This window comes from Prionailurus viverrinus, chromosome E1, assembly GCF_022837055.1.
Source record: "Prionailurus viverrinus isolate Anna chromosome E1, UM_Priviv_1.0, whole genome shotgun sequence".
NCBI lineage: Eukaryota > Metazoa > Chordata > Mammalia > Carnivora > Felidae > Prionailurus > Prionailurus viverrinus.
The window spans coordinates 13,420,213-13,432,070 of record NC_062574.1 but is presented as its reverse complement, the minus strand read 5'-3'; the positions used below and the strand labels follow the sequence as shown (position 1 = coordinate 13,432,070).

Here is an 11,858-nt window from a genome sequence, read left to right as displayed (position 1 = left end):
CTCCAGAGTAAACCCCATTAAACTAATTTCATTTTCATATTCAGTGTTTTATAAAGCACAAATAAACTGTTTCTAAATTTTTCCGCACCAATATTTTTGTACTTTGCCAAAATGATTTTTATTGGAATAAACTCTCTTCCTTCTGAATTCTGAGTGAAAGTTCAATTTATCAATCTTCCTTCTTCCACTGTGAAAGTTCCTTCGTGTTTTATGTCTGAGTCCAGTTTTTCTGGGTCAGTTTTTTCCAGATGTAAATTTTGGCAAGAGTACTTTATTCTTCTATCAAACTTTAGTTACCTATAAAATTTACAATGTAAATGTAAAGTCTTATTTCCTCTGACTCAATATTTACAGTATTCAGAGTTTCTAATTAAATGTGATTTTTTAAAAACCTAGAGCTATAGCCACTTTCAGTTATAGACTTGATGTTTGCATTTGTAAAATGGGGGTCATCATAATAGTGTCCCTTTCTTGGGATTACTGTGGAGAATAAGTGGGCTGATGCAGCTGAGCTCTTAGCACAGTGCCCAGGACAGAATAACAAGTCGTTGAAGTTCAAATTCCTAACACAAGGGCCCTTTGTGATTTGCCCCTCCCTCCCCTACAACCTTTCTAAATGCATCGCCCTTCAGGTCCTCTCTGTTCTAGTCCGCTTCACATTGTTTTATTCCTATATGCCTTCACACAGACTGGTCCTCCCACCCAGAATTCTCTCCCTCCTTCCTCTGCTCCTTTCCCCCATTCAGCCCTCACTCTAGCTAATTCCTACTTCTCGTTCAAAATGCTCCTCAACTCTCATTTAATCTGTAAAGCCTTCTTGGCCTCTGCCTCTTTGCCCCTTCTGCTTCCGTCCCATTTTGAAGATACTACCGATGTCTTTTCAGTATCTGCAATCTAATAAGTGCCCAATAAGTATGCTCAAACATCCCTTCTCTGCTGAAGCATCTTCATAATCCACCAATATCCCTATCTTCTCTATGCCTCCTCTCCTTCTTTCCCAGCCACGTCCTCAGTATTCCCATCATTCCCAAGTGAAATTTACTTTTCTACACTCTTCAGATGTCACTACGTCCCAAAGGATGACACAGGGAAAAATATACCTTTTTAGCCTGCAACCCCATTGCAAAAACAGGGAAATGTTCACATGTAATATTTCTTCTGTGTAAAACCTTTTAGTAGCTTCCCCTAACCCTTGATATGAAATCTCAAAGCCTCACGACAGCTGGACAAGTCCTCTGCCTACCACTCCACCCCCATTTCATGTCACTTGTCCCCTTGCTCCCAGAAACTGGGCCACACGGACTTCTCCATCCTCAGCTGCATCAAGCTCCCTAGTAACTTGAGGTCTCTGCCCACATTGTTCCCTCTTCTTGAAACCCTATCCCACCCCCATAGTCCCTTTACCTGGATGAGACATATTCTGAAATGTGACTGAGGCCACTCTGTTATTCAAACTCATTGGCACTACTGACCCGCACTAATTACTAAACCTCAGGGAGCCTGGATCCTTGGCCCAGGAAAAAGCACCATGACCTTTATGTGTCCTTCTACCTCTCTCCAAGTCTCAATTTCTCTGCTTATTAAATGGGGATATAATACTTATCAAATCTATAAAACTGTGTCATTAAAACAATCAGTGTGATTGGAAAAGCTTTATAAATAGGAAACATACAATCTTAAAGGCTTAAGTTACAAAATACCTTTTGGAAGGTAATTCTTCACAATATCAAGAGCCATAAAACTGTTCATACCGAGTGACCGAGGCATCCCACTCCCAGAACATATCCTATGACAGGGGTTTCCACCTTTTTTTTCTATCAGTCCACCCAGAATGCTCCCGTGGATAGCACATTCCTAGATTACAGGCCAAAGCTTGTTTGAGGTAGGATGTAGATTATGTATAATTCTCATTTCTTTGCCACTCAAAAAGACCCATCCCAGGAAAGGGTGTTACTCTAGGAGTCATTTGAAGAAAGTAAAAAATTCACCAAATGCAGCGAATCACTTATTAATAGATTGTTTGCAAGTTTTGCAACCCCTCAAGACCCAGCGGTGTCTTGGCATTCAAGTTAAAAACTGCCATCCTTATGAAATAAAAGAATTTTAAACATGCATATACATAGGAGTTGGCGAATAACGATAGTAACATCATTGCCTCCTCACAAAGGTCCTGTGAGGTGGACAGAAGGGACTTACACTTTCTGGTCTCCACGTGGAGCCATGGTTTTGTAACCATGCAAAATAAGTGGAGAGCCAGTAGGGCATGATGGATAGATCACTGCTTGGGGGTCATTTGGCCTAACCCGCTAACATTTTCTGGCTGTGATTCCTTGAGCGTGTCATTTCAACTCCCTTGGTCTCCCTTTACTCAAACTGACCCCAGAGTTGTCGAGTGGTTCAGATGGAATACTGGACATTCAGTGTACTGGGAGATGTACAAGGGTGACCTGTCTCAGCATGCTGACTGTCCCTGAGCTGGAATCAATAATAATGCTTCAGGTCCAAAAAGTGGGCGGGCTCCCCTTTATCCCTAGAGAAAGCAACTCTCCAGGATTCTCAGCTGGTCTTCATATTGGCATACCTAAGACAAGGATAAATCATGATCATGACAAGGCAAAATAAATATTTATTAGAAATCGTAAAAGCATTTCTTCATTGGCACTAAAATGTTCTCTATGACTTCTTAATTTAACACAGAGTTACACACATAACACTAAAATCAAGTATGTGAATTAAAATTTACAAGGATCAGGCACATTCAGTGAGAACAAGGTGACAATCCTATGTTTGGGACCAAGATCACAGTATAAACATGTAAATCAATGCAAAAATCAAGTATGGCTTACAGGCCCGGATGAAGGCCCATCGACCTGGGCCCCGCCCAGAGCAAAAGGCCACAGTTCACCAGGCTTTGAGGAAGGAAAGGAACTTCAATAATACTGGGCTCTCTCAGGCAGGGGCCTTCTAAGAGCTTAGTTACTTCACAGTACAACCTCATACCTTCTGCTACAACCCAAAGAGGAAGGTAAGCACCATTTTCATTCCAAACAGGTCACGTGATGTCTAGAATAATAGATTCCTCTAAGGCAGTTTAGCTCAAGGAAAATTTCTAGCCAAAACCATTATCCAAGCATGGGAGATTCCATGCCTGGAAAATGCCTACCCCTTAAATTACTGAAATGTAAATCATGAAGTTTTAAGATGTCCTTATATGCCCATGGATTCAATGTGGCACGGTGTGTGTGTGTGTGTGTGTGTGTGTGTGTGTGGTTTGGACACACCTATGTGCACACTTGAGTTTTAAATCTGTCATAGGGATCATTGGGACAATGCAGACTGCCATCATGAATCATCTGAGCAAAAAGCCCTAGCCCTCCCTGACATATGTGGCAACCACAAAGGCAGACTCAAGTTTACTGAATAACTGTGCTAAAAAAAAAAAAAAAAACGGAGCTGGGAGAGACCAGGAGTCAGAAACTCCAGCTCCAACAGCTCTGGTATGACTTCCTGCCTGGCTTTAAACAAATCCACTTTCCTTTCCGGGGTGTAGTTTCCAGGTGTAAAATAGGGGAACTGATCTTTTTAAATCAGTGATCTCTGACTCATTGCTTCCTTTTGCTTTGGTAAACCTACCGAGGCTCAGATGATCTAGGCTGAAAGCTTTTTAAAGGATGAATATCCAGGACAGAAAATGGTCCTGCCAACAAATTCCATTCAGACCCACAGAAAACAGCTCTCCATATGTGTGAGAAGACCAAGATCCCATTACTGATTTCCATTTACCTCACTTCCCAGGTTTTGTTCAAGTGGGAATGGAGAGCCATGTGGCTCTGTCCATTCATATCCAAACAAAAACAATTTTGGAATGACCAGACCATGGCACCATGGATCCAAATGGCTGTACTTCAGATCAGGGCACCTGTTCTGGATGTATGCAAGTAGGGAACTCCAGATATAGGATGCTGATCTCCAGGCTAAAAGGACCTCGAAGTCCATCTGACCGTGATCTTTAACAACATCTCTAAAAAGTTCTGCGTAAACATCTCAAATACCTGGAGTAGGTGCTGGATGAATGGAACCAAAATCTTTGTCCTTGAAATTTCCAACCTTTGGCACTGGTTCTTCCCATCTGGAACACACGTGCTCCACCTACCTCCATGACAACCCTCCTCCCCCAGTCTCCCCTTTCCAGAGGACATGTCAAGTGCCTGCTACCCCTGCCCACACAGGAACTTGACCCGAGCGTGGCTTAGAGTCCTGGTTGGCATCTGCTGGGAATACAGGGGCTGCCGCAGACCTTGCAGGTCTCAGGCTCGCCCTCGACCTCCTCTCTCAGCCCTGGCCCATCAGGGACACAAAGGCCAAGTGTCCACTCACCCAGGGTAGTTGCCACGCAGAGCAGCCCCAAGTGGAGAAACGTACCCAGAGTGGACTGCTCGGCCTGCACTCCTCGGTTTACCTCAGCTCAGATCCACTAGCCAACTGCTAAGTTGTCTAAAAGCCAAATTTATTTTTATGCCCTTTAAAATTAAAAATTCATGATGAATATCACTGTAAGTCCACCCTCCAAGATTCCCACATGAATCCTTTTACCAGACACATAAGGCAGAGTAGATTTTCTGGCTGTCTAGGCTCCAGTGATCGGGAACAAGTCTTCTGTCTCCACTGCACCTCTGCCCCAGACTGACTGTGTGTAATTTCTGGGGGAGGAAATTGGAGGACGAGTCTCTAAATACAAGCCCTGTGCCTTGGCAAACACTCCTTTCTCACACTTCTTCTCCTCAGCTTCAAAATTCACAGTTAACAAAAATATTAAATGCCAGAGCATTTCAGGTATTTTGTTAAATTCCTCCAACGAGAAATACTGTTGTATAATAGTAACCTCTGAGATTTAAGACCATATAAACAGAACAGCTGCTATTTCTGTTTCAGATGAAGCCACGATCCCAGCTGGGAGGCATGCGTGACTGCAGGGCCAGGACAAGGACAAGGGCCAACTCTTCCCCCAGGTCGCAGCAGCCCACACGGGCCCTGCCTGGCATGTCTCATGTGGACTTTTGTGTGTGTGAAGAAAAGCCTTTTGTCCCTGCTCTGGCCACCCTGAGGCCAAGTATATAATACTTATATCTGCCCCAAATCCCAAAATCTATTTTAAAACCACATACTTCATCTGAAGTAATTTTCAAAACTGAAATGTCTTTTCTGTATTGAAAACAAAAACCCTGTGTTAATTACTAAAAGTGTCTCTCAGTGTGAGACAGTTCGAGCCTTGATGTGCCAAGGCTCTCATTCCAAGAGTAGTTTCCTGTTCCCTGAAGGGTCCAAAAAGGCGTTTCCAGAGCTTAGTCCCCTCCTCCCCCAGGATGTCCCACTGAGTTCAGTTCCCTGTTTGTGCTGGGATGGAATCAAGAATCCCTTCAATTCTGGAGCCCAGTCACAGTAAGGGAGCCGGTGGAATGTGTGGGCTGGGATTGGGGCCGGGGTAGGGGGGAGGCGGGGGGGGGGGGGGGCGTCAAGGAGATGTTGGCAAGAAGGAAGTTCTGCTCCTCAGGCCTCTGTCCCTTCCCTGCCATGCTTCTCTCCCAGCCAAGATGACCTCCAGTTGGTGAGCCCAGAGACTTCACCCTGGATTTCACTCCCAGGCTCAGGACCGCCCACCATGGATTTACACAAACTCTTTGCTGAGTAAAAAAAGAAATCCAGGGTGTTTCCCACTCAGACTGACAGCAGCCTCTCTCAGTTCAGTCAGCCGCTCAGCGTGAGGGTGCTTTCTGCTTGTAGGCACACAGAGCCAGGCTCCTTCACTCTGCAAAGCCCTCAGCACCAAGTCCAGGGCCAGCCAGCAGCCTCAGACGGCCCATGCCCACAACAGCTCTGCATTCTGCTCCTACACCGAAGTTTCCGGAAATTCATCTATTTCATCAAAGGCGTTCAGGGTGGTTTTGCTGTTGCTCCTGGAAGAATCTTGGATTTTGTTGAAATCTGCTTTCAAAAGAACCCCAAAATCCCTATTTTAGAAAGGCAGCGCTCTGTAACATAGGCTTCCATGTCCCAATGCACCACCTAATTCTTTTTTCACCACCTGATTTTTAAAAGTTATTCCAGGTAGGGTTATAAAATGTCACAGCTGAGGGGCATCTGGGTGGCTCAGTCAGTTAAGCATTTGACTTCAGCTCAGGTCATAAGCTCATGGTTTGTGAGTTTGAGCCCCACATCAGGCTCTATGCTGACAGCTTGGAGCCTGGAGCCTGCCTCCCTCTCTCTCTGCCCCTCCCCCACTCTCACTCTGTCTCTCTCAAAAATAAATAAACATTAAAAAAAAATTTACTGTCACAGCTGAAGGGGACCTGAGAACCAATTTGCTTCAACCCTCCCATTTTGCAGATGGGGAAAATCGGGGCCCTCACACATGATTTGCCTAAGATCACATGGTCAGACAGGTGTGGTGGCCACGCTTTCTGACAGCAACAGTACCTGTCCGTCTTACAGGCCCTGGATCTTCATTGAGGAAGGAGACATGCGTTTTCCATTCAGTCCACTTCACCTCATTGATCCTGCAAGTGTGATAATCATCCTATTTCTCAACTGCACCTCATTAGATGCAAACAAATAGCATGGCTTTTGCGGTGTCCTAGACGGCCCTCCTCTGTCCACCCCAGGGATCTGGGACTCCTACCTCACATGGTCATGTCAGCATTTTTAGGGTTTGAAATCTACCCAAGTCCCCATTTTCCCAGGCCTCAAGGGATTGGTCTCCTCCCAGTGTGTGGGGCCCCAAAACTCAGAGAGGTGTCAAGGGGACATCCTTAGACAGCTACAGCTGCTCCTTACTGGTCTATAGGGAAGGAGGGGAGGAGGGCCCAGGCTGAGATATGACAGTGTGAGGAGTAAACTTGTGGAAGTTTAGAAGTTTAGGGTTAAACTAGGGTTAAGGTCTCACTAGGTGAAGGTGGTTAGGGTTCAAACCCCAATAAGAGTGGGCAGAGTCTAAGGTGCTAGATTATAAATGGAGGCAGTGGTTTGGCTGAAGTTCACATTCAGAGAACATCTCTAGAATGAGGGTGTCAAAATTAGAGACACTTGTTAGGCTAAGGATGGTTTCCGCGGTGTGGGATTCTCAGTCACAGAAGCTGTTTCCGGTAAGGTGATACACAGAGGGCAGTGTGTAAGGTCAGGCAGTCAGACGGGGGTAGGATCGTCAGAAAAGTTGGTCACGGCATGAACAAGCACTTTCTAAAAACCAGACAGCCTGATATCTGTCGAAAGTAGCTGTCTCACTTTCCACTTGCCAGTGACGAAATGTGCCTCGGTCCCCTGGTGTCACATGAAGCCACACAGGATAGAGAGGAGGACAAAGAGCGCCAGGCCAGCAAATGTTTCCTAAACCAGACAGTGTCAGGGAGAGGCCATGGAGGCCCCTGCAGGGGGCAGAGAGGGGAACTGCAACCAGCAGTCTCCTTTCCTCTCCCTTCGGAAGCTCGAGAAACCTCATCCCAGGGCTAGCAACCCCACGAGAGCAAATTCCCTGTTCCGAGGAGGTCAGAACCGACCGTAGCTGTGGTTTGGGAAGCAAGCGGTGGCACCGTTTCTCCAACGTTCACCGCCTCATCTCTCTCTCTCCCTGCCCAAAGACCACCACCACCCGGGGGCCCCTCTCCCTTTGTTACCGCAGACACAGCCGGAAATCTTCCTCCGCTACCTTACACAGCTCTCCCATCCGGAACCTGCTTCTCAGCCATTCTGGTAACATTTTCTCAAACTCCAGAATCGTCCTGGCTCTCTGGGGACATAAATGAGGCTAAGTACATCAGTGAGGAGCCAGCCCAGGAAGACAGCTCCACAGGGATGTGCACACATGCGCACGTGCACACGCGCACACAAGTACACGCACACACACCACCAAACAGGCAGCTCTCCCTCCACTGGGCGCTTAATGCATAGATCCTGAGGGTTCGGCTAATCCACAGATTTCAAAAATGAAAAGCCAGTAAGTTTGGGGAAAGTGTTCAAATTGCTTTAAACATAACATAAACAATGTTTCTGGAAGTCCAGCAGCTTCCTAAGTGAAAATGTTAGGATCCTGGGATCCCACAGGGAAGAGAGGGGCAGACATCACGTAGTCCCACCTCCATGCCAGCCTTGGGCTACCCCTCAGCAGTTTTCCTGTCAATAATTTGTCAAATCTATCCCGAATATAATCAACGAACCAATTAAGAAGGCCGTAATAATTAGAAACTTCCTGGTCATTGCCCCCAACACCTCAGTTCTGCCTTCTGGGGCCACAGAAGGAAACTATCCTCCCACAAGTAGCTCTGCAGATATCTGAGGGAACCCTCACCTTCTTGAGCTCTAGTTCCAACACCTTCTCTTGTGAGGCACAGGTTCCAGTCCTCTCTCAGGCCTGGCAACCGGTTCTGGACCATCCTGTGGGGTAGTGTCCTCAGTGTATAAGGCCCACAGCGTGTAAGAGGTGGCAGCCAGGGTTGAGGACAGCAGAATTGTCCTAGGCCCTATGCTGCTCCTCTCAATGCAATCTAAGGTCACAATTCAACATCCACATATCACGCCATTAACTCTGAGCAGTACATGTCCATAAGCCTGGGTTTGCATCACATGTGCCGCTGTCCAGTCACACTGCCTAGACCCTCTACCCAGGAAACCTGGACTAAGACTTCCTCAAACCTGGCCGACCACAGAGCGCTTATGCAGATTCCCAGGCCCCCATCCCAGATCCACTGGTGCAGACAGTTGTCAATACTGTGTGCTGAACTTGGTCCCCGTGAAGGCCCCCGTGCCAGGGCCTCTGCCAGGCTCACCTGTAGACGCCAGATGCGCTCACTCTCCTTGGAGACATTTTCCACGGTCTCTCCCATCAGGGCGATGAGCATGTTGAGGAGGAGGACGAAGGTGAGGATGACATAGGTGATGAGCAGGAACAGAAAGAGGATGGGGTACTTGGAGTTCTGTTGTATGTTCAGGTCGCCCAGGCCTATAGTGAGCTTAAAGAGTTCCAGCACCGAATCGCTGAAGCTGCCATAGGAGCTACAGTCCTTGTTGTCACTGGAACACTTCTCGATCAATGAAGCCAGGGCTGGGAGGACATAACAGGGTGTTCTCCTCTGGCTCTGTGCCTGGCTAATTACCCAACAAGCTCATGCATACTTTCACGTAGACACATGCCCCCCCGCCCTCCCCCCCTCCCCCCCCCCCCCCCCCCCCCGCCCCACCACATATACACTGCAGCCCTACTGCCTCATTCTCTCTGGCCATTTAGATTCCACCTCCAGCTTCAGCTCCGGGAAGCTTCATCAGGCTGGTTCTTTGCCCTGGCCTCCTGCAGAAAGCTCTTCCTGCCCAACAAAACAGGCTCCTCTACCCTGCCATTTGGCCCTTGATCACTCACAGACTTGCAGAGTTGTGAATTATAATCCACATGTATCCCTGGTTCCCTAACCAGGGTTTGGACTCCCAACTGCCTATAGCCTGGGCCATCCTCCAAGACTGTAAGGTCCTGAGTCTCTTTCTAATGCTCTGTAGGGAGACCCCCTGGCCAAGACCTGGCTTCTTTCTTCTCTTCTCTCCAACACACCATACTAGTGGTTCATTGTTGGATGGATGGATGGATGGAAGGATGGTCAAATTAATGAGCAAATGGATGGATGAATAAATAAACAAGTGAAGGAGGAAATAAATAAGCACACTGTGGTCCAGCAAAGATACCAGAAGGTGGGAATGGCTGCCTAATTTCAAATGCCAATGATCCCTGGGGGGCCGGTGGATGGGAGGAGGAGAACTGGCATGGGAAAATACAATGATATCTTTCTCTGCAGGAGTTGTAAATAAAATAAAAATAAAATCAGGTTGTACAAATGAAGAGATTTTAAGTGGGGCCTCCCTATCTCCAGTCCCCAGTAGACCAGAGGCTCTCATAGATATATCCGAAGTAAACTACAAGTAACACAATGCGTGGAGCCAAAGGAGGTTATCTCCATGCATTAATTTACTCCTATTTTACAAAGACCATTGATGAGTCAAATTTATGCAAGTTTTAGTTTTCCTATTTGTAAAATGGGGCCAAAACCACCTGCCCAGCCTACCTCAGGTTGTGGGGCCACATAACATGCTGGATGTGAATGTGGGTGGCATACCCCACAGTGTGGATGGACAAGAGTGACGGGTCTGCCTCTAAGCCTCAGTTACCTTATGATCAGGGATGATGACTCCCCCTTAGTCGAGATATTGGGAGAAGTAAAAAGACAATGCTTGGAAAATGCTAAGCATGGCAAGTGCTCCACTGGTAGGTGACATAAGTGTTGCTGAGGCTGCTCCTGTGCCTTATCATTGTGACATCTATAGAAGGTGCTTTACAAATGTGGGAGTTCCTATTATTTATAAATCAATTACCTACTCCAAATCCAAGTAAGAACACAATATATACAAACAAGAACTTCAGAACATCATGCAAAATGACCTATAAAGAAAGAAACATGATTCAAGGGTAAGGTTTGAGCACATATTCACTAGACCCTGATCTCCTTACTGCTTCCCCTCACCAGGCCCCTCACCCTAACCATGCCTTCCCTCAGGCTGCCCTCCCTTCCCCTAGACAAATCCCCCTGATGCTCCAAAGTTCAGCTCTAGGCCGACCTCCTCCAAGAAGCCTTCCCTTCCCTTCCCTTCCCTTCCCTTCCTGCTCACCTCCCTCCTCCCTCCTGGAACACAGTCTGTCTCAGTCCCTGATGATTCAGCCTGTATGGGAGCACCTTTCTTCACAGACTCACATCTGAAATCCTCACACTTCCTGGGGGCAGTGGTGTGCTGGAGCCAGCACATAGGCGCTCGTAAGAGCTGACGGTTACGTTTTCATGAATTTTGTAAGCTGGTGTTTAAACACAACCATTATTAAAAATTAAATCGCATAAGCTTATAATTAAGTAAATTATGTTCAAAACAAAGATAATATTCAACACTCATCACTTAGTTATTTTACAATTACCTATGCTCTTAAGGTTATTTACATCTACAGCAGCCATACGGTGTGCGTGTACTACATAATGTGTTACTGCACATCTCTTCCCGACTCTGTGTTTGATGATGTCATACTGGTAGCTGGAAATCAGCCATGGTAGGATTTGCACCATGGAAATTGGTAAATGGTACAAATCAGAGACATTATTCTGCTGATTGTCTAGGTCTGGAATTAAGACAATGATAGAGAAAATGTTAAGGCAGATTAAACTTCCGAATGTATCCTATCTGTAGCTGCTGTATGGTGAATTACACAATAACGTTAATGAAACAGTCTTCCAGCATTTGAAAATTATCATCCAATTCAGCAAATAAGTGGCTCGCACCATTGACAAACAAGGGAAGTTCCCACATAAGGCTTCATCTCACACCTTCAAGTCAAGAAAAATACCAACCAGCATTTATGCTTGCAACAATACTTTTGTCAGTTGCAACCACAGGTTGGCAACAGATGGAAGAGCTCAACAAAATCAACAAATCATTCTGCTGGATTCAACTCGCTATGTGGAATTTACAACAAAGAGCATAATTTATTTTATTATTTGTAAATGGTGTACTACTCATCCTTTGCATAGTAAAATTTATAATAAACATAATGTGCGTGTGTGTGTGCGTGCGTGTGTGTGTGTGTGTGTGTGTGTGTGTTTCCCAGAGAGCTGGTCGTTACATATTTACCAGCACACCACTGCCTGGGTGTGAGCATACTTCTTCATAAAGCGTTATTCCTTCCCTGTGTCCAACAAGCCAGGTGTTTTCGGGTCTGGACACTTAAAGCCTGACCAAAGGCAAAGAGAGACGGTGGGGTTTGGGAGAAAGAGCACAGGCTGGCC

At 46.3% G+C, this 11,858-nt stretch overlaps 1 protein-coding gene across 1 annotated transcript in view; it reads right to left on the bottom strand.

Annotated features, from left to right (window-relative positions):
* Window positions 1–2,628: 2,628 nt before the first annotated feature.
* TRPV3 (transient receptor potential cation channel subfamily V member 3) overlaps window positions 2,629–11,858 on the bottom strand; it is a 37,929-nt gene continuing 28,699 nt past the window's right edge. Inside the window, exons 15-19 of the mRNA XM_047833994.1 lie at window positions 10,405–10,471; window positions 8,817–9,091; window positions 7,668–7,780; window positions 6,475–6,554; window positions 2,629–5,982 (exon numbers count right to left, since the gene is read on the bottom strand). Of these exons, the coding sequence (XP_047689950.1) occupies window positions 5,888–5,982; window positions 6,475–6,554; window positions 7,668–7,780; window positions 8,817–9,091; window positions 10,405–10,471 (630 nt within the window). The 3' untranslated portion in view covers window positions 2,629–5,887. The remainder of the gene's footprint in view (window positions 5,983–6,474; window positions 6,555–7,667; window positions 7,781–8,816; window positions 9,092–10,404; window positions 10,472–11,858) is intronic.